Raw genomic sequence first — 22005 nt, forward strand, 5'->3', positions numbered from 1 at the left:
GTGCGGTAGAGTCCCAAAGTCCAGCTGGCTGGTGGGAGGCATGCATGCATGCGTGGTAGAGCTGAACTAAGCCAACAGCTTGCGTGCCCACAGAGAGGGCACTGTGTGCCATAGGTTTGCCATCATGGCCCTAGACAGTGGAACTTGTAGGATACCCATTTCTGTTGGATCTGGTAGGATAGGCAGGGTGACATCAGGAAGAGGAGGGCCCTGAAATAAACCGTCACATATCATGAAGGATTTTAAAGATAAACACCGCCACCTTGTATTGGACCCCAAAGCAAATGTAACCAAGGCAGCTCATACAGCAGACGTGTGATGTGTGGTTTACCAGAAACAGGTGCTTAAGCCATGGCATTTGTTTTCAGATACTCTTTAAGGGCAGCTCCACACAGAGTGCATTGCAATAGTCCAATCAGGAGGCGACCAGAGCATGAGTGACTCTTAAGCAGAGCATCTTGATCCAGGAATGGGCACACCAGGGTGCACCTAGCCTCCTAGCCACCCCTGTCACCTGTTCTTCATGAAGAAGTCACGAGTCCAGGAGGGCTCCCAGATTGTACACAGGAGCAGTGTAGCAGAAAATTGTATCAAAACAATTGAAAATACTAATGGGCCTGGAAGTAAAACCATATGTCCTTTCTGAAACTTCCTTCTGCCCCTGATCATGTGAATTTGTTTCACAAATCTCATTTCTCATGCTTTGCATTGGACATTCCTGCCACTGATTGTGTGGGACTTCAAGCGTGTATTCGCTTGAGGAGGAGGGGGCTATGCTGCCCATTCCCAAAGTTTTTCTGGTTAATAAAACTCGGATGCAGTATTGGAGAGAGGAAGCAAAGAGGTTGGAAATCCCTCCTTTATAATGGAAGGCAAAAAGGATTTTACGTCTTTTAGTTGGATTTCTAATTTTCAGACAAAATGACAGTCCGAATTTCTCAACCTGGTGGCTTCAGGGGAACTGAATGAGGAAGTGATGTACAGGAGCTCTGTCAGCAGAGGTGGAGGCATGTTCAGGCTGGGAGCTTTGCATATACCTGATGAAAGCTTTATGGGCATGAAGTGGCTGGAGAAGCCCCACTCTGTGGTTTTTACAAAAGAACAGGAAGATGCCTTTTATAGGCAAAGCTGCTTTTTTCCCCCCAACAGAGGCCCCAGGATCAAGCCGATCAGCTTTGTCAGTAATAGAGCTGACACAGCTAGTTCTCCTCATTGGCTTTATTAGAAAATAGCCTTTCGAAAAATAAAGATTCGGGAAAGAGGTAAATTCCTAATAAATCTGCCCTCTCCTCTCTTTTGCTGTGGCTGGAAGGAGATTGTCAGTAATAGAACATCCTCAGATGGTTGCTTCTCAATTACATTATGTTTGGTTAAATTAAATTATGATTGATGTTCCTGGGTGGGTGGGAAGGAAGCTAACCAAATTACGAGGGGGGAGATGAAGTAGGATGAGGAAAAAACAATGGGATTTTGTGGGGAACTCTGTTTTTCTTTTAAAGGGAACAGAAATCAATTCAGAAAGGATAAAAAGAAACTCCCAGGAGAATTACTTCACAGAGTATGTAGCTAATAGAATTGATTGCTATCCTGTTGTCTGGTTTATGTCCCTTTAAGCGGGATTGGTTTATTCATGATCAATGTCTATTGCAAGCTCTTTAATCAGAAGTATGACAAAAATGTGTAATCTTGGCCTAGCCTTGAGATAACAAATGTACTGTACTGTACTGTATTGTGATAAGCCATTTCTTCATCATGATTGTTTTAAGTCTTTTAGATATTTTCATGCAAGGACAGAGATGGGTGTGTTTCTCACCAGTCATTTGTGATCAAAATAGAATGAACATTTTGTGCTGCATCTGTGCTTGGTTTTAGGTTTGATGCTATGAAGGTGATTTGGTAAAACTAGACAAGGACAATGCTGCATTATTGTGAGGCCAGGCTTTGACATGCAACACAAGCACAACGGAAAATCTGTAATCAGGGGCTTTTCTTCCAATGCCAAAGCTGCTGTAAATAAGTTCCCTAAATATTTACTCTCAAGTTCAATTGAAATTCTACACCTTGGGCACTGTATGAAATTATGTGAATTAAGACTCACATTTGCATGAATATTAAGCTAAAAAAAAACTTCATCCGGGAGAGTACATACAGTACTCTCCATCATATACAACATTGGAAGCACAATTCAGATGAATGCTTTTTAATACTTTTTTTAAATTTAGCATATCATTCAGTTCCTGAGACGTCTCTTTCTCTCTCTGTCTCTCTCTCTCTCTGTTAAGACTGTGTCTGGTTTGAAAAAGTGCTTTGGAACTTTCACAACCACAGAGACACTCTGCCTTTTTTCAAACTTTCATTGCTGAATCAGACCACAGATTTATCTTTGATATGCTATTTCTCATAATGGATAACAAGAAATGATGGAAAGATTACAAGGAGACAGGAACATTTCATGTACAGCATTAATTATGATTGATAGTTGTTGACAGCTTAATTTTCCAAGAGCATGCCCTATTACAGCCATCTAACTTGCTTGTTGTGAATTCTGTGATCTTACATGAGGAGGAGTTTAATTTTGCCTGAATCTTCCACTACTTAATATTGGGTCCTGTATCTATTTCTCTATTGACCAGAATTCTCAGGATAACTTCTCAATACATTACACATGTACACGTTTCTTTTTAAGGATGTCCGTGTGTCATGTATTAAAAAGTTAAGTAATGTATTGAAAAACCTTTTTAAGGTTTATGCATTTGACAGAAGCCATTTTTTTATATCACTCCCCAAAGTACAGGACATTCTGCTTGAATCTGAATCTGGTAATTCCAGAATGCCAATAATTAACTATTATTGTTTAACAGCTTATTTCCTACTGTAAATCATAACCAAAATTCAGGATTCTGTTTGGAGGAACACTTTGAGCTTTCTGAGGAACACTGTACTCCTTAAAAATGACCATGGAATCTTAGTTCTTGGAGGAGAGTGAGTCTCTTCCTCAAGGTGTGGAAAATAACTTCCAGAAGGAAGCTTAATTCTTACCTAGTCCAGAAAACAGTTGCCAAATATTTGAAGAGTAAAAGGCAGGATTTCTTGTAAACAAAGAAGCCCCAAGAGAAAGATTCAGGTCATGAGTAGGAATTTTACAAGAAATGGGGCTTTGAAAGCGCTTAAAGTTACAGAATAACAGAGTTGGAAGGAACTTCAGAGGTCTTCTAGTCCAACCCCCTGCTCCAGCAGGAAACCCTATATCATTTCAGACAAGCAGTTGACCAATCTCTTCTTAAAAACCTCCAGTGTTAGAGCACCCACAACTTCTGAGGTAAGTTGAGGTAAGTCCACTGATTAATTGTTGTAACTGTCAGGAAATTTCTGCTTAATTCTAGGTTGCTTCTCTCTTGGATTAGTTTCCATCCATTGCTTCTTGTCTTGCCTTCAGGTGCTTTGGACAATAGGTTGACCCCGTCTTCTTTGTGGCAGCCCCTTAGACACTGGAATGCTGCTATCCTATTACCCCTAGTCCTTCTTTTCCTTAAACTAGACATACCCAAGTTGATCCTTCCTAATCCTGATAGGACTCAATTGCTTTCAATTCTAGGTCCTGGTTGCTAAAAATGACATCGTATTTAAAGCTTTTTCGTTGTTCCTGAATTATTCTTGTTTAAGAAATCTTGCTCTTGGAGAGACTCTACACTCCTAGTGGCATATTTCATCACTTGCTTGAATCTTATAAACAAACTTTGGTCTGGCTTCTCTAAACCTGCTGGGAGTTACTGCCTTTCTTCATTATAATACTACTTATTGACCCATTTCTGGACTTCTGGAACTTCTGGGGGGCTGTTTTTTGCCCTTCCAGAGCCTCTGTGCGGGCCCTGCACTTACCTGGCATCTAAAATGGGCCACATGGAGACTCCTGGGAGGGAACAGGGAAGGGTGGGGATGGGGTGGGCAGGGCGAGCCAGTCCTTGCAACTACTGGTTTGGTGAACAAGATGTAAAGTTAGCATCCAGTTTGCCCAAATTGGTTCGAACCGGCTGAATTTCACCCCTGAAAACAATACCTCTCCATCCTTCTATGAAATTCCTGGTCATTTGACTAACTATACACTAAGATTGCCCCAAAGAAGCACACCAAGCAACTCTTTCGTTTGCAGAGATTAAGAATACTTAGGATACATTTTTCAAGCCAAGGCACATTTCCCAGTAGCATTTCCTATTGTATTTTTCTTGTTCTCATTTTCATTGTCTCAGGTTCCTCATGAATGTTTCTAGATCAGAAACCACCATTGGCAAAAAATGTCTATTTGAATCTGCTTTTAGTTTCAGGCATGGCCTCCTCCCACCTTCCAGCAAAACTCGCCAAGTACAATTTCAGTGTGAAATTCAGAGAACTGTGAAATTCATAACATCTTAGGCTGATGGCATGCAGTTGAATATCTATAGGACTGGCTGGAGCATAAAAAGCATAGTAGAAGGAGGCAAGAGTTCCCACTGAGAAAACAGTCCATGGTAATAAACAAGAAAGTGACTAGAAGCTAAGGTGGCGCAGTGGCTAGGGTGCAGTACTGCAGGCCACTTCAGCTGACTGTATCTGCAGTTCAGCGGTTCTAATCTCACCGGCTCAAGGTTGGACTCAGCCAACCTTAGAGGGAAGATCCTCTAAGGTGGGTGAAATGAGGACCCAGACTGTGGGGGCGATATGCTGACTCTGTAAACCGCTTAGAGAGGGCTGAAAGCCCTATGAAGCGGTATATAGTCTAATGCTATTGCTATTGCTAGATAAGTTTTGATAGGTTTTATGGAGCTTTAAGGAATGACCTCATGTCCCCAACCCATAGCTCAATTATTACCCGATAACTGTTTTGTCAGTCATGCTCTCACAACGAAACTTTCATCTTGTTCATAGATCACTGAAGAAACAACTTGCATTCATCTTTTGCTGTTCTGGTGTTAAAATTGAGATGTTTCCCCTCTCTTTCTCACAAGTCTTGTTGCCAGAATGACAAAATGGTCAGTGATGCAGTTTGGGGATAGGTTCTGCTCAGTTCCTTGAGATAAAATAAGTCCTTATTGAAGGCTAGCAATTTACTTATTATTATGCACACCCAAAGAAGACAGGAACTGATAAGGTGGGGTATATGTAATTAGACAAGCTATTATAGGAACAAAGAGGTTGCTGTTATGACTTGCTTTGTGCTAGACTTGGCAATAGACCCAATACATCTGCAAATAGGCATGTGACTGTGCATTCCAAGGCTTGCCAAATTATGACACCTGCTGAAAACTCCTGATAAATTGGAGCAGTGGTCTCCAACCTTTCCACTCCGAGGACTGGCAGTGACAGAGGGGGGAAGGATGGTTTCATGCATGCATTTATTGCTTGTGCATATGGAGCTTTGCACATTCGCCCACAGCTTGCGTGGGGCAGTTCCCAGCAGGCCGCAGACCAGTACCAGTCCTCAGACCAGGGTTAGGAACCCCTGACTTGAAGTACCTTATGAGAAGCACATCCATTTTCCCCAATAACTCATCCCAGGGGCCAGCCAACATCTTTTCTGGAAACATTCATTCAAATTGGTCATTTCTTATGTTAGCACTGCTTCTTCTCAAAAATTACCTTCATTTGTTCTGGGAAGAAATAATAAATGTGGAAATTGGAAACGTTACTTCTGCTAAATATTACAGGTTACTTTTGCTTAATATTATATGCACATTCATATCTATACTCAAAAGTATCGTTTTTGTTTGTCTTTGTCTTGGTTCTTGGTTTCTTTTCCTTTTTACCTTTTGAGTTTTCTAGATGAGGTTTTCTCTCACCAATAATAATTCAACAACAGCAACAACAACAACAATAATAACGGTTGATACCTAGGACCAATGTTCCCTCTAATTTTTTTTCAGTGTGTGCGGAAAAGTATAGTATTTGAGCAGCACATTTTCATGCCTGAGCACCATTTCACAGATGTTTCACAAAGCAATTGATTCATAGGATCCGAATTGGAATGGAGAAAAATGGTTTTGTGTGTGAGTGTGTGTGTGTGTGTGTGTGTTTGAGTGAGCGAGGGATCCAGTAAGGGAACTGCACCCATTTAGGAAAGAAGATAAATTATTGCAAACATGATCAATCGAAGATACATATGGGGACAGGTTGAGCAGTAGAGAGAAAGTGATAAAAGAGTAGGAGAGAGGAAGAAAAAAGAGGGAAGAGAGACAGAAAGAGACAGAGAAGGACAGAGAAAGTGACAGAAGAGTGGGAAAGAAGGAGAGAGAAACAAGACAAAGAGAAAGAGGGTGAAAGAGACAGAAAGAGACAAAGAGGAGACAGAAGGGAGAAGGAGAGAGAAAGTGACAGAAGAATGGAAAAGAGGGAGAGAGAAAGAGAAGAGAGACAAAGAGAAAGAAAAAGAGGATGAGAGAGACAGAGACAGGAGAGAGGAAGAGGAAAGAGTAAGAGAGAACATCTCATTTCAACCCTGAGATGCAAATATTCTCTTTGATTGGTAATTTTATTTGTCCATTTACTATAATACTCTCATTTCTCCTTAAGTTCATCAAGAATTCCCTTCTTTTTATTGAATTTATCATAATATCGTGAGAACAACTTTTTCAGCATAGCTTTACAGCTATTTAAAATATATAATAATTTAGGTCAGGTTTTCAGAAGATTAGTCTATTATAAGTCACTAAATGCAAAGAAACAGATTCAGAAAGTTGGCTTCCCTTTTTGTAATTGCTATTGCCTGCTTAATTTTCTACCTACATTTTTGATAATTGATATTTCACGTTGACCCAAGAAGCCCATCATAGAAAGAAACCCTCCCTATGAACTTTGATGGTTTCCATGGAATGAAGTTTGATCTTTTTCTCAACCTACAGCAGCATATTCTTTCTAAGGAGGATATAATCAAGATAGTCCATAATTGCCTATCAATCTAACAGTATGGCAATTGACAATCTCTTTATATTTCAACTCTAACTCTTTCAGTCTTAAAGGTTGGTGAGGAGAAATCCAAAAATTATTTTAAAGAGGAAAAAAAATGCTTGCACAATTGCGCCCATTGAGACATGTATATACACAACACACAGAGAAACAAACTTAACAAAGTGCTAAGTCTGCCCATCAACTAACTAACTAACTAACTAACTAACTCTCTTTCTTTCTCTCTCTCTCCCTCTCTCTCTCTTAAAGAGAGGGAGAGAGAGGGAGAGAGAGAATCCCTCCTTCCTTCAGCCCAACACTCTTGCTGGCATCCCGGACGGATGACAGGGACTGCAGAGGGTCTCCTCGAGTCTAGGGCAGCGAGTCATCTGGTGGAAAAGTTGCCTCTTGGAAGGAATCTGCCATCCAACGACCGAACGGAGAAGCGAAGAGACAGGAGAGACGAAGCAAGAGCCAAGCCAGTTCATTCCTTCCAAGAGGCACGTTTCCCATCGAATGACTCGCTGCCCTAGACTCAAGGAGACCCTCTGCAGTCCTTCTTATCTGGCCGGGATGCCAGCGAGAGTGTTGGGCTGAAGGAAGGAGGGATACACACGCTCATGCTCTCCCTCACTCACTCACTCCCCTCCTCCTCCCTCCCTTCCTCTCTCTCAAATGGCAAATCTGAGCAGCCCCTGCTGGGAGCCGATCCCATGCCTTCTCCCAACCCCCACACTCCTTCTCTCAGCTACTTCCTGCCTTGTGATTGCTGTCTCCAGGCTGGCTTTCCTATTATCGTGGAAGGCGTCTCACAAAAACCACTGGGCAGCAGTTGGAAACTGCTGCGCTGTGTTTTGTTGCCACGTGTGCGGCCGCGCACCCGCGCACCTTAGAGGGAACAGTGCCTAGGACACTGGCATCAACCATTAGTACCAGTCAATGGTATTTGTAATGCATTTTTTAATTTTCAGTTGACTTTCACGTTTAATGAATAAACTATATAATAAAACACATCAAGAAATTGCAGCTTCCTGCAATAACGCCGGCGGAACTGCAAAAACTGGGCTACTAGGAACAGCCTATATTTTAAGAAGATACTTGGTTAATACCTAGGACACTGGCAGCCAATCCGTATCAACCATTAGCACCAGTCAATGGTATTTGTGACACAACTTTAAATGTTCAATTGACTGAGTTTCATGTTTAATTAAACTTTAATTTAATAATAAATGATATTTGTGATACATTTTTAAATGTCCAGTTGTTTGAATTTCATGTTTAATGAATAAAAGAGATGATGATAACAAAAACAATAACAACAGCAATAATAATACATTAAAAATAATAAAGCAACTTGTGATGGGTTGTGAGAATAATCATAGGAGGCAGGAATAAACCCATAGAAAATGGTCTGCTAAGAGAAATCTATCTGAAGCAGGAATGGTGTGGGAGACTCCATCTCAAACATGATTGACTCTCTCTAGTTCTCTGGCATGTAAAGACAGGGGAGGTGGAAGCCATTTTAGACTTGCAGGATTTTGCTTCTCTGACCTTACAATAAAGTTAGTAACAATATTCTTGGTTTGGTTTCCTAGTCTGGGTTATGTTGAAAGGTTTGCAACACTGCAGAGTCATTCTTTTTTCTGTTTTAAGAAATGTATAGTTTTGATACACGCACAAACTTACTAGAGAGACAAGTGACGGAAACTATGCATCAACATTTTAGCACCCAGTGCTTTACCATGTATCTTTATTTAGCTCTCTGTTTATGGGCCTTATCAACAGTTTCATGACTCACGGAATTTCCAAATTTGCTGTGACAGTCAAATGTTGAGGCACAAAGGTCAAGGAACTTAATTTGCTGATTCATTCATTACACATGCAATCGATTTAGAATATTTAATCATTTAAAGAGAAAGCATATAGATTCCAGTTCTCTGAATCCATAGACATTGTCCATGTTATAGCACTTTGATAATTGTTAATGATTTATTTTCAAGAGCTGTGTTTGTATTTCAGCTATTTTTCAAACAATACAAACCAATAGTACTTTGCTTTTGGATTAGCATTAATAAGACATGATTCTGGATATTTAAAAAAGCTGAATCTTAACAAGCCCACTTCTGTTAACCAAATGATCATTACAAAAATATTAAATGTTGGGATAACGTCATTCCTCTTCCTACAACTTGTCCATTCTAGGTAGCTCAAATATCCTGTTGTAATTAATGAGGTATAAAATTGTGAAAGGTGAGAGATACATATGACTATTGTTCTCTAAAGAAATTTGCTATAGACATTGTAAGATTAGCCTTCTATACTGTATCAGAATTCATTGTAAATGGTTAACTGGTCTATTGCAATCTCAATTCCTGGCTTGCATATAGTCTAAGAAGAGATTTCAGATCAGACTGAGAAAGAAAATTAGATGCTAGACCTTTGTCACAGAGAAACCTAAAACCATATTATTAAGGTATTCTTGTTCAAAGTCTGTATTTGTCAGCTCTGTGACATAGATCAGGCCAAGAAACAAATTCAATGGAAGTCTGAAACTGTTTTTATTAAGATGACTATTGTAACAGAATCTTACAATTCTGATTATGCTTCATTTCCCCTTTTATGATCATCCAAATCAGAGGATTGTGTATGAAGGAGATGGCGGTTAAGAAGTTTGATATGTAAATAAGCAAATAAATAAATAAAATTTGAAATATTGAAGGATACTTTTGAAAAATTGAGAATCAAATGTTAATATCCAATATGTCAACAGTGATAATGGCTTCTATAATAGACTGTGTCCAAAAGATATTTTGGAAAAGATAGCAGAAAAGAAACATAATTGTTGCAGAAAGTGGATCTAAAAGTAGCTGGCAGCATTTTTATGTAACATGGAAAAAATGTTTCATTGGACTTACAAAAGAAAACAGTTGATGCTTGAAAATTGAAAGGGAATTACAAATAATACACAAGAGAGTGACCTAGATAATTCTTTTGTATATTGAACATACAAAAACGTTTGCTAAAGCTTGGACAAATCTTGTGAGAAGGGGTGAAAAAGAAATGAAAAGAAGTCATTTGAATGGATTAAGACTAAAAGGAAGGAATATGAAATTTGTTTATCTGAACAAGGTTAAAATAGATATTTGTTATTTCTGGCAACCTTAAACAATTTGCTGAGATCAGGACTGAAATGACAATGCTTTGTCATTTGTTTATAGATAAGAGATGAGACATGGCACGAAGAGATGTTTAGCTGTACATTTAGAAGTGAAAAGTTACTAAAACTGTTTATACTTGTGATGAATGTCACTTCTTTATATCGTGACCCATCAAAACCGCGTTCCACAAAAGCGCGGTTGACGAAATCGCGTATGTGACGTCATCACAACGCGACGAAAAAGATCGAAAAATTGAAATAAAAATTAAATTACAGCAAGCCGATTCACATAAAGGTTAAGGGTTAGGGTTAGGGTTAGGGTTAGGGTTAGGGTTAGGGTTAGGTTAAGGGTTAGGGTTAGGTTTAGAGCGTTAGCGTTACGTTTAGCGTTAGGTTAAGGGTTAGCGTTAGGTTTTTCGTTAGGTTAAGGGTTAGGGTTAGGGTTAGCTTTAGGGTTAGGTTAAGGGTTAGGTTTAGGGTTAGCTTTAGGGTTAGGTTTGGGGGGGTTAGGGTAAGGTTTTCCCTTTATTTTTACATTTTTCCATCTTTTTCGTCACACTGTGATGACGTCACATACGCGCTTTCGTTGACCGCGATTTTGTCGTCCGTGGTTTTGTGGTGGAACCCTTTATATATATTTCTTTTTTTCCTTATTGTATTCTTACTTTTGTTTCTTTTTTCTATTCTCAACATTTCTTTCTTCTTTGCACACATTTTTTTAGTTTGCATTTGTTTTTACTACTGCAATTATAGTCTTCAATAAAATAATTATATTTTATTATTACATCATGCAAGAATACCTTTAACACTAGATAGGTGAATAAAAATGCCAAATCCCATCTGAACGTCTGGCTGACTGTACAACGAACCATAATAATAAACATGTACAGTTTCTAGCTAAGATTTCCAACAATTCTAAATAAACCAAAGACTTATGTGAGTCTGATGGAGTGACCATGATAGTGAAGAAAGGTTTTCTAACTAATGTAACTAAATGTAATGACTGATCATTGTAGAATCATTGTCTGCTTATAGAGCTCATGATAGACCAAGAGCCCCCGATAGATCCTCCTTTGACTCCAGATCAGCTTCTGATGACTTTGTGGTCTGATTCTCTTTAGGTTTTTGAGATAAATCAGAAAAGTACTGCCCCATATCAGAGCAAGTTAGGAGGTTGACTGGACCAAAGAGCAGAGTAACTCTAAATGTCTGTATGAGGAACACCCTGCCCATTGGTTGCACCACCTGAAGGCTACTGGCCAATTAGCCGAAAGAAATCCCATATTTAGGCTGGAGCAGAAGTGGGCTGCACATACTTTAACAACCAGTTCACCAAAAATGTGCATGTGTGCTCACATTTTCTACACTAGTGCGTAACACCTAAAACAAGGTTTTTTTTATGGGGCTTCCTGCACACCTACTAGGTCAGCCATGGTTAGTAGAACATGAGAGGCACTCAAATCAGCTTGGCTGCAGGGTGGGGCGAGCAAGCTGGAAAATGAGATATCTAGGGGTGAATAGCATCAGGGCAATGGGAGGTGGGCAACCAGTGCTCGGAACTACTGGTTCGGACAAACCAGTCCGAACTAGCAGCAGCCCACCACTGGGCAGGAGTAAAGTTTTTCAGAGGCAGCCCAGTTTACATTTCTTGTAAACACTTCCTCTAACAACAGACCGTTGTTAGCTCAAGTGAATTTTATGGTGGGGTGTTTTTCCATCATTTTCAGGACTGATCCATGTTAATGCACAAAACCTACTGTAGTTCATTTCTGCCTGCAGGAATACTTGCCTAATCACTACACTTTCAGTCCAAGATAACAAGAACCAAAAGCAGAAACTGAAGGTGTTCAAGTTCTGAGAAAAGCGGTAATAAAACAAATAGGACAAAGGGAAACCTTTTCTTTTCCCTCCCCCACTTCCTCAAAGGTTCTAAAACTGTTTAATATCCCTTGCTTTGCTGGAAGTTCTCTCATGTTTTGCTAGTAAAAAATTAATTGAAAGCCTCCTGGGACCAAAAATGGGGCACGGGGGGGGGGGGGCAGGATCCTCCCACCCCTGCACATGCACGTGTGTCTCCCGCATGCATGGCAGAGACCCCAAATCAGCTGACTGGTGGGAGGCCCGTGCGCATGCACGGTGGAGCTGAGCTGGGCGAAAGCTCATGTGCCCACAGAGAAGACTCCACATGCCCCCTATGGAACGCATGCTTTAAGTTCGCAATCATATGCTAGGAAAAGTGGTAAATCATTCTGGGTTCGATTTCTTGTCACCGGGGGACAGAAAAGGCAAGGAAACACCTTGAATATTTCTCCTTTCTTGCAGATGCCCTAAGCATGACTGAACTGGCTTGATCTGTTTGTGTCTTCAGAAATCCTGGAAGGGTTCCTTGGAGCAGGACGCTATCCCTTTACTGCAAGTTTCCCCAAAGGAATCACTGAAGCTATTCAGTAAGCCACTGCCATGAAAAACCATAAAATGCATAGCAGGCCTTTAGGAAAACTCTAGGTGAACCAAGATCATCTACTTAACCAAATGTGAAGGTGTTATTGCAGCTCTTTTGGCAATTATGGTGTTTTGTTTCCCATCATTGTTACGTTGAGATATAACAATGACAGAAAATAAAACACCAAAGTGACTGTCGTATATATAAGAATAGCAGCATAAATTAATGTTATATATAATTTTATATATAAGAATAGCAGCATAAATTAATGTTATATATAATTTTATATATAAGAATAGCAGCATAAATTAATGTTATATATAAAATTAATGTGTGCTATTCTTATATATACAACAGCCAGATTGGTGTAACAGTTAAAGATGCTGAATAGAAGCCGCAATACTGTAAGTACTAGTCCTGCCTTAAACACAAAAATCCTGGTGATTTGGGGCCAGCCATTCTCTCTCTAGCTTTGGAAAGAAGGTGCTGGCAAGCCACTTCTTAAAGCAATTCAATACAGCAAAGGATTAGGTAAGTTAAGACAGGAATGGGTCAGAGAAAGGCAATTCATAAATCAGGGCCAGCTTCTGCCTGTGATTTACTAACGCTTCATCTAGGGGGCAATCCACAGTAGTTATTGTACAGTTATTAAAGGTCTACACTTCCTGCCAGCATAAAGATAGTTATAGTTATACTGTCAGTTGTGGGATTCAAATAATTTAACAACTGGTTCTCTGCCCTAATGATTTCTTCCAACAACCAGTTCACCAAACCGCTCAGTAAGTTAACAACCGTTTCTCCTGAACTGGTGCGAACTGGCTGAATCCCACCACTGCTGTATGTGCCCATGAGGTCAGTTTACACAAAATTACAATTATAATCATGGTCAATCAATGAAACGTATTTGGGCTCTCTGAATTCTTGGGGTTTCCCTCAGGTATGCTTTCCAAGCATTTCTTCTTCAGATGTTCCAAGATCAGAATAATCTTCATAGCAAAGGCTCTGTTTTTTAAAATCCAAAATGAATTTCTTCTATTTATGGTAGGTCTCCTCTGAAGATTTCACTGAACAAATAGAAGGATGTGTGTGCAGGGTTCCTTTTTGATAGCTGGATTTCAAGCTTACTTCCTTGACAAAGTTTTATCTTTCCCTAAATGCTTAGCAGTTTGAGGCACATGTCGCTGGTCATGTTATTTTAGCACCTGACATAGAAAATCACAAAGATATCACTTTAAATGCCAGAGACTAAAATTTTCCCTAAAACAAAACAAAACAAAACAAGATAGATTACAATTCGGTCATGATGCTTGAGTTGTTCTGCTGAGGCACTGCTTCTCAGTGCCAAACACTGTGTATAAGAGAAAAATCACGCTATTGATTTCTTTTTGGATGCACTTCTCCTTTTATGTTATTGTGAAATCCAAGAGTAACCAAAATGAGTTCCTTCCTCTTCATGGCTTTTCTCTGTTGCTGAATTCTAGGGCATGTGATGACTTCTCTTCAGCTTTCATCATTTGTGAAGATCTTGCACTGCTTCTGATCTGAAGATAACTTTTGACAGAACAAACTTTTAAATGGGATCACAAGATGCAGGTAGATTCACCAAATCGTACTCATTTTTTCAGTGATAAAAATTACATCTTCTGTTCCTCTTGTACTTTTTTTAAAAATTGATATTCATTTCTTCCATAGACATGTATTTGATTTGTTTATTTATTCAGAAGAAGGAAAATATAAATCACTGCAGCATTAGAATGATTTCTAGAAAACAGTTTACATTTTCAATTTCATCTACTGTACTTTTCTGTTCTTTTGGTTGATTTATACCAAGTAACTTTACAGGTTGTAATCGTTATACAGTTGCTGTGAATAAGCCTTATTTAATTCAATGGAACTTAATTCTGGGATGTAGGATTTATTTTATTGGGATCACTCAACTTTGCAAAACCCATTTTTATGTAATTCTGTAGCTTTTAAAAGTCTGCTTATTACCCAGCTGTTAAAATCACCAAAGCATGCTAAGAAAATGAACAAACAAGAAATGTAACAATAAGACTGTGAGAGAATTTCTGCCTAACATATAAATACAGATTTGTAAAGGTCCCATAACTTTGAACTATGCTATAATTGTGCATTTTTCAATACAGTAACCACATGAGTTGCAGAAACAGAATTTAGTTCTTTGGAAGTGATTAAATTCTGAAATCTGAAATCTTGAAACATTCTATGTTTCTAATCAGCAGCAGCCGTAAGTGTGTGTTGGTTAATATCTCTTGTTTTGGATAGTACCAATCAGAGGTGGGTTGCTTGCAGTTTGGCCCGGTTTGGCAGAACCAGTAGTGGAATTCAGGCCTGGATCCCAGAACAAGCAGTGACCCAGGCCTGCCACGCCCCTGAAATGGTTCCCTTGCTGCGCTGAGCCGCCACCATTTTGGATTTTAGTGACTGCTTGTGCACAGGTCACTGTAAATTGTTCTGTGCATGTGCGAAGAACAACTTACATTGAACAGTCCCCGCACTTGCAGTGCACGTCAGATGCGCGAAACCGGCAGCAACCAACTGCTGGTACCTATATTGATTTTTAAATGATACTTACAGAAGAGAAGAGGCAACCAGGATGTCGGAAAGCTGATTATTTTCATCCTTTTCTTGGATTCCATTCCAGTGCGTTTCCTTTGTTTCCTAACAGAAGAAAAGAGGACCACACGCTCAAAACTTCCTTTGCTAAATTACAGGCAGGAGGAGATGCACTTTCCCTTTTCCTTCTGTCAAAACACCATGCCTTTTATACAAGTCCAAAGCTTCACCCTAGAGAGATGGGAAGTTGCATCACTTCAATGGTTGTTTTAAGAATTACAATTCAGTTAAACCAAGGAAACATCTCCAAATCTTGTGACTCAGTGACTAAGTTTACCCATCTTCTTAAGTCATGCTTGGTTAACGCAATGTATGTTTTCATGCCCAAACCAGAAGATGGCAGTAGAAGGACTTCTCTTTTTAATCTCTGAAGTTCCAAGCCAAGGAACCAAATTGAAACCATTATGTGTTGCTCAGAACCTCTCACCCCAACAGTGATTTCAAAATCCAAAAACTTATATTCAACAATTTCCTTGAAAAACGTAGCGGTAAGCTCAGATAAGTATGAAGTATGAAGATAAGTCCATGCTCATAGATCTCACAGCCACAACATTGAACTGCAGTCAACTAGCTCTCATCATTCCCTTAAAGAGGATCAAAGGCTCTGGTTCTAATTCATCAAAGGGAGGGAGGGAGATGGTCTTTCCTCACTTAGCAGCCAAGCCTTGTTAGAACAATATTAAGACTATGTGGTGTAACACTGTCTTGCTCTAACTTTCTCCAGTCTGGTTTGTTTTATGGGACAGAAGGAAGTGATTTTGTAGACTGTAGTTGAAGTCAAGATCAAGGCGTTGACAAGGACTAAAGGATAATATTTGTGTTACCAAGCCATTTTTGGTATTGTTGGAAAAAATGTCCTTCTGGGTTCGGCTCCAAGTCAGGAAAAAGACACTGGAGACATGGGGGCTGCTTGGAAAGATGGTTTAATGGTGGACAGGACCACATGGCTTGAGTCCTGAACAGAAGAAGTGATCACATGCTTCAATGTTGGGTGCAGAAGAAGAGAAGGAAAGGAGTGAGATGCTGAAAGTCCCTGGTTTTATGCCCTCTCTGGCCTTTGATCTTGAGCTTGTATTCTGATTGGTTGTCAGAATCCAATGGGGCCATGCAGGGGCAACTGTCTAGGCTGTGTTTTGAATCCAAGTTTGGTTGAGTTCTCAGATGCCATGTGGTGAGTGGGTAAAGGCTAATCATGCCTTAATCACATCACTCTGGAGCTGAAGGGGAGAACTCTTTATTATGTAAAGATACTTGCTTGGGGATCTTAATGGCCCATTGACAAAGTGGGGTGGGCAGGAAGCTACATGGAGTTATTCTGTCTTTAAAACATGTTTCTCCCTTTTCACATCCAGAGAAATATTCTGCCTTTTCAATATTTCCTAGGATATTTCATTTTTCTGGGAGAGGGCTGGGTGATAACTTCCTACAGTATGCTGTAGACGAGGCTATCAAGATTGCAACATGACTATGTCACTGATTAGCATTCTTGTATATTATGCCGAGAAAGCAAGCATAGATATACAACTCTCTAGAGCAGGGGTATCACACTTGATTTCACTGAGGACTGCATCAGGGTTGTGTTTGACCTTGTGGGAGGGCATGGGGGCATGGCCAGCTTGACGTCACTCCTCAAGGCTCCATTTTTGGCCTCGACGGCCTCCTGCAGCCCTCTGTCAGCCAAAACGGAGCTCGGGGAGGCCGCATGTAGGCCTGCCCTGGCTCTGTTTTCACTGGCAGAGGGCTGCAGGAGGCCGTCATAGCCAAAAACGGAGCCTGGGTGGGCTGCATGAGGCCCTCCAGAGCTCCATTTTCACTGGCAGAGGCACCATGGGCCGGTCCTTTGCTGTTTCTAGGGCGGGTCCACAGGCCAGATCTAAGTAGGCCAGATCCGACCCCCGGGCCTTGAGTTTGACACCCCTGCTCTAGAGTATGGTTGTGTTCTGACCTAGGTTTCCCCAAACCACGAAGTAGACTCCTTATCCTGACAAAAACCCCTTTTTATTAAGTTACTGTGAATTCCTCTCACTCACATCCAAGTCTTTCAGGGGTGAATTTACAGTCACAGACCTTATCTGGCTTGGAGAGCTGCCAGGCCAATGTCTTCAGCACTTGGCAAGACATCTCAGAGACTCACAAACCAATTAAGCAACTTAATTGTCTCCTGCAAACTCCCCTCCCTTCCCCTTTCGCTCCTCTTTTATTCCCTATGGGAGGGGCCATTCACCATCCACCTGTGGCTTTACTTCCAAGTCGACCTTTATTCCTTAGCTGTTTCGTTCATCTGGCAACTCTGCACAAGCGCACACACTGGGAACAGGCTCCAGCTGTTTATCTGTCTCACCAATGTCTGACTCCTAAGGCAGCCGCTAACTGTCAGACAGCCCTCGCCCCCTTTCTGCCTCTGACGCAGAGCCCTCATCAGAGCCTTCCCCAGACACAAGGACTGGCCCATGCTCCTCCCCAACCTCCTCACTGTCCAAATCTGCTGGCAGGCCACAACAACATGTCCAACCTGGGCCACATGGAGTAAAGAGGAATTGTCTTGGACCACATACAAACTATATAGTATAGTTAATGAATATAAAATCAATATTTAAAAGTTTATGATCTTGTAAGGCACTTTACTAGTTGTCCAGGACCTCATGTGGCTCATTGGTGATGGGTTGGATATGCCTGCTCTAGAGCAACCTGAATGTAACTTGATTTTTATTTCCCATCAAGCAAATCTGCCTTCCTTCTCCCAGAGCCAAGCCTGCTTAGGATGTATGTATATGTATATGTATATGTATATGTATATGTATATGTATATGTATATGTATATGTATATGTATATGTATATGTATATGTATATGTATATTATATGTATATGTATATGTATATGTATATGTATATGTATATGTATATGTATATGTATATGTATATGTATATGTATATGTATATGTATATGTATATGTATATGTATATGTATATGTATATGTATATGTATATGTATATATGTGTGTGTATGTGTGTGTGTGTGTGTGTGTGTGTATATGTATGTATGTATGTATGTATGTATGTATGTATATATATATATATCCTCAAGACCCCAAGGAAAGACATATGTACATATACATACATACATACATGTAGATTTTCACAGGTGTAGGTATGCTGGTATTGTTATATTCGGGACTTTTCCAGTGTAAGATTGAGATGAGATTGTCTTGGCAACATTTCGGCGAGTTCTCACTCGCCATCTTCAGGCTGGTGTTTTCAGCTTAAAGCGTGGTCGGAACTGCCGTCTTTTTTTCTTACTGTGTTCTTGTGTTCTGCAATGCGTGCATTTATTCTCCTGTTCGTTTGTCCTATGTATGTTGCAGGGCAGATTTTGTATGGTTTTTCATAGACTTCTTGGTTTTCTAGCTGGATTTTGTCTTTGGTTTTTTTTAAGATGTTGGCTATTTTTTGGTCAGTCCCAAAGGCTGTCTTGATATTATTTTTGTGGAGAATTTTGCTGATTTTATCTGTGGTGCCTTTGATGTAAGGGAGGAGGGCGATGCCATTGTCCTGTTCTGTGTCTCAGTTCTTGGGGGGAGTCTCCCTTTGGATTAGGTTGGAATTGTTTTTCTTTGGAATCCGTTGGAGATTAATACGTTTGTGAGAGTGTGCAATTCAGTTTTCAGGTGATCTTTGTTGGCTAGGCGTTTGGTTCTGGAGATGAGGGTCTTGGCTACGGAGTTGATCTGTGCAGGGTGGTGATGGGATTTTGCGTTTAAGTAGTGGTTGGTGTGTTTTTTTTTCCCGGTGGTAGATTGTGTCCTAGGGAGCCATTGGGTTTTTTGTAGATTAGGATGTCCAGAAAGGGAAGTTGGTTGCTTCTAATTCCATAGTGAATTGTATTTTGAGGTGTAGGCTGTTGAGATGTGCGAGGAAGTTGTCCAGTTTTTCTTTCCCATGTGGCCAAATCACGAAAGTGTCATCAACATATCTAAGCCAGAGTTTGGGTTTGTGTTCAGATTTATCTAAGGCATTAGTTTCAAAATGTTCCATGTATAAGTTTGCGATGACGGGTGAGAGGGGTGATCCCATGGGTGCTCCTTCTATCTGTTTGTATCTTTGTCCATTATGGATTAAGTACGTGTTGGTTAGGCAGTGGTTGGTCAGGCCCAGGATGTGTTTAGGAGCGTTGTGTTTGTTCTGGATAGCTGTCAAGGCTTCTTTTATAGGCACTTGGGTGAAGACGGATATGACATCGAAGCTCACGGGTAGGTCACTGGGTTGTAGGTTTTGTTTCTTTATTGTTTCTATGAAGTGGAGTGAGTTTTGTACATGTGAGGTGATGGATTCTGCATAGGGTTGGAGTTATTTGGCAAGATTCCGTAGAGGTGAGCTGACTGGGTCTGAGTGGTGTTCCTTCTTTGTGTATCTTGGGGAGGCCATAGAGTTTGGGGCATCTGGAAGATTTCTCTCTGGGGATGATTCTTTGCTGGATCTCTTCACTGGTGGGAGAGGCTTTTATTTTGGATTTGGTAGTTTTTTCTAGGTAGGTGGTGGCTTCTGTGTTTAGAGGTTTGTAAGCGGGGTCTTGGAGTAGGTTGGATAGTTTGGCTTGGTAGTCCGACCTATTCCAAGACCCTGCTTACAAATCTCTAAACCAGTGGGTTGGGACCCCTTTGGGTCGCCTATGATCATCGGAAAACACATATTTTTGATGGTCTTAGGAACCAAGACACCAAAATGACTCAGGGTCCCCTAATGAGTTTCTGCAGCTGAAGTTGGACTTGAACCCAGTCTTAGACCAGTAACTTAACCACTACATCACAATGCCTCTGTACCACTTTCCAACAATTACAGATAATGAAGCCCCACCAAATGTGGGACACAATAGATGGGCTTTTTTAAATAAGATGGCCACTAGGGAACTTATTTTCTTTGTGCTAAGGTGTGCTGTAAAACCTGTTTAATATAATGGTTCCATTAAGGGAAGTCATAAAGGATATGCATGCATGTATGCCTTGGTCATACTTCCTAGCATTATTTGTATTTGGTAGACTGTGCTAACACAGAGCTATACTAAACTAAGAATTCACACCTTGTGCTTCATAAGTTGAGTATATAAGAATCCATTGTTATTTATTTTTGGCATCAGATCAAGAGTGGGTTACTGCTGCTTCGCTTTGTGTGTGCTTTGCGCCCATGCGCAGTTGCCTGTAAATTATTCTGTGCATGCACAGAACATGAAAAAATGACTAAAAAACAAGCCAGCAATGGCAGAGGTGATCAGGGAACTGGTTTGGGGGCATGGCCAGCCTGTCATTCCTTCTGGTTCAGCGACCCAGTCCCAATTTCCACTACTAGTTCGCCTGAACCAGTGCAAACTGGTAGCAACCCACCTCTGCATCAGATGGTTTTCTTTAGGTAAATAAAAATATACCGAAGTGTTTTTAATCTCCAAAAGTTAGGTAACAAAAGAAATATCTTTAAATATGAGGAAAAGTAGAACGAACAGATAGGATGCTGGAAAATAGATTTTGTAATTTTTGGAACTAGAAAAAATTAGTTGCCCAAGTTTTCTTAAGAATAATTTGCTTGTACCTGAAAATAAATAAATAACTTTTCTTTATCTAACTTGTTTGCCAATACATTATTACATCTTTTGAAATGCAGAAGATCGCACATAGTTATTTTAAATATATCCCTTGATGGCTGGCTCAGAACATCTGTAAGCAACAGAACACACTTTATGCAGATATCCAGCATATGAGTTTTACGTAAACCCCTTCGTGGTCAGAATATTTTCAGATCTTGAAATGAACTGCTGATCCCCAGCTGAATATGCAAACAAGATTTCACTGGCTAGGAGGTATCATCATGGACTTACCAAACAGGTTTTTCCAGACTTTGAGACTCATCAAAAATAAATTTTGCTTGTAAAACAGATGGTTGTTAAAGTTACTTGGACTGTGCAGGAACTAAGTGCGAAGAGATATGCAGGAACAGGGTAAGGTAAAGTTAATCTTTCTTTAATAGGCTCAGAACTGATGTAAAGATGCATTTACATTTGTTGAACATATTTCATCTTTTTTCGCAAGATGAAGTATGAGTTGGCAAAATACTTCTCATTTTCTTGGAAGTCATTCTATAGCTGCCTAGAGACATATCTTTTACTATGCAGTTAGTTTTATTTTTTCAAGTTCTACTAAGTCTAGGAAAAGATGTTGGTGTACTTTTGTTTTTGATCCAGGGGGTGTTTGTTTAATAACACATGAACTTCCCCATTCCTTCCATTACTGGCTGCTGCTGTTGAGATTTTAAATAGTTGCAAGGTATTGATATTTCATCTTGTATCAAAAGTGTTCCAACTGAAGAGCTCGAAACTGGGGACGGAAGGAATGTTTGTACTACAAGAAAATGTTAGGTGCTGTGATTGTAGCAGAAATATAATGATATTGCTTCAGTCATTATTCCAAACTACAATCAGAACTGAAGAAGCGTCTTGGATGAGAAGTGAAACATCTTCAAGGAAAAACAAAGCCCAGTTGCTTTTTGAAAAAACAACAACTTTGGGACAACCATGACCTAGATGTCTGAGAATCTCCATAGGCTTCAGTCGTTACAGTACAGAATATTTTTTAAGGTTCCATTCATTTGTGCTTCTTTATATTGATCCCTCCTTACTTTTGAACTTTCCTAGGGAACAAAATTAGAAGGAAAAGTCAGTATGGTGCTACCGAGTCACCAAACCTACATGATCACCAGGAGGACCAGGATCAAACCTACTTGGATGAAAGGATCGCTATTCCAGATGTTGGTGGGGTAAGCCTTGGTTACGAGTTTGCACATGGATTGTTTTCCTGGGATTTTTCTCTTG

At 40.1% G+C, this 22005-nt stretch overlaps 1 protein-coding gene and 1 long non-coding RNA gene across 3 annotated transcripts in view; one reads left to right on the top strand and one right to left on the bottom strand.

The window, feature by feature from the left end:
• Positions 1-15333, bottom strand: part of LOC116508646 — a 37478-nt gene extending 22145 nt beyond the window's left edge. The window contains exon 1 of the long non-coding RNA XR_004255391.1: positions 15112-15333. This is a non-coding gene — a long non-coding RNA (uncharacterized LOC116508646). The remainder of the gene's footprint in view (positions 1-15111) is intronic.
• SLC11A1 (solute carrier family 11 member 1) overlaps positions 12415-22005 on the top strand; it is a 53755-nt gene continuing 44164 nt past the window's right edge. Inside the window, exons 1-3 of one of the 2 annotated variants that reach the window (XM_032217239.1) lie at positions 12415-12519; positions 13997-14108; positions 21829-21950. In XM_032217239.1, coding sequence (XP_032073130.1) covers positions 14090-14108; positions 21829-21950 — 141 coding nt within the window. In that variant the 5' untranslated portion in view covers positions 12415-12519; positions 13997-14089. Of the gene's footprint in view, positions 12520-13996; positions 14109-20999; positions 21136-21828; positions 21951-22005 lie in introns of those variants that run through there. The other variant, XM_032217247.1, reaches the window with a different exon arrangement.

The sequence above is a fragment of the Thamnophis elegans genome, chromosome 1, assembly GCF_009769535.1.
Source record: "Thamnophis elegans isolate rThaEle1 chromosome 1, rThaEle1.pri, whole genome shotgun sequence".
NCBI lineage: Eukaryota > Metazoa > Chordata > Lepidosauria > Squamata > Colubridae > Thamnophis > Thamnophis elegans.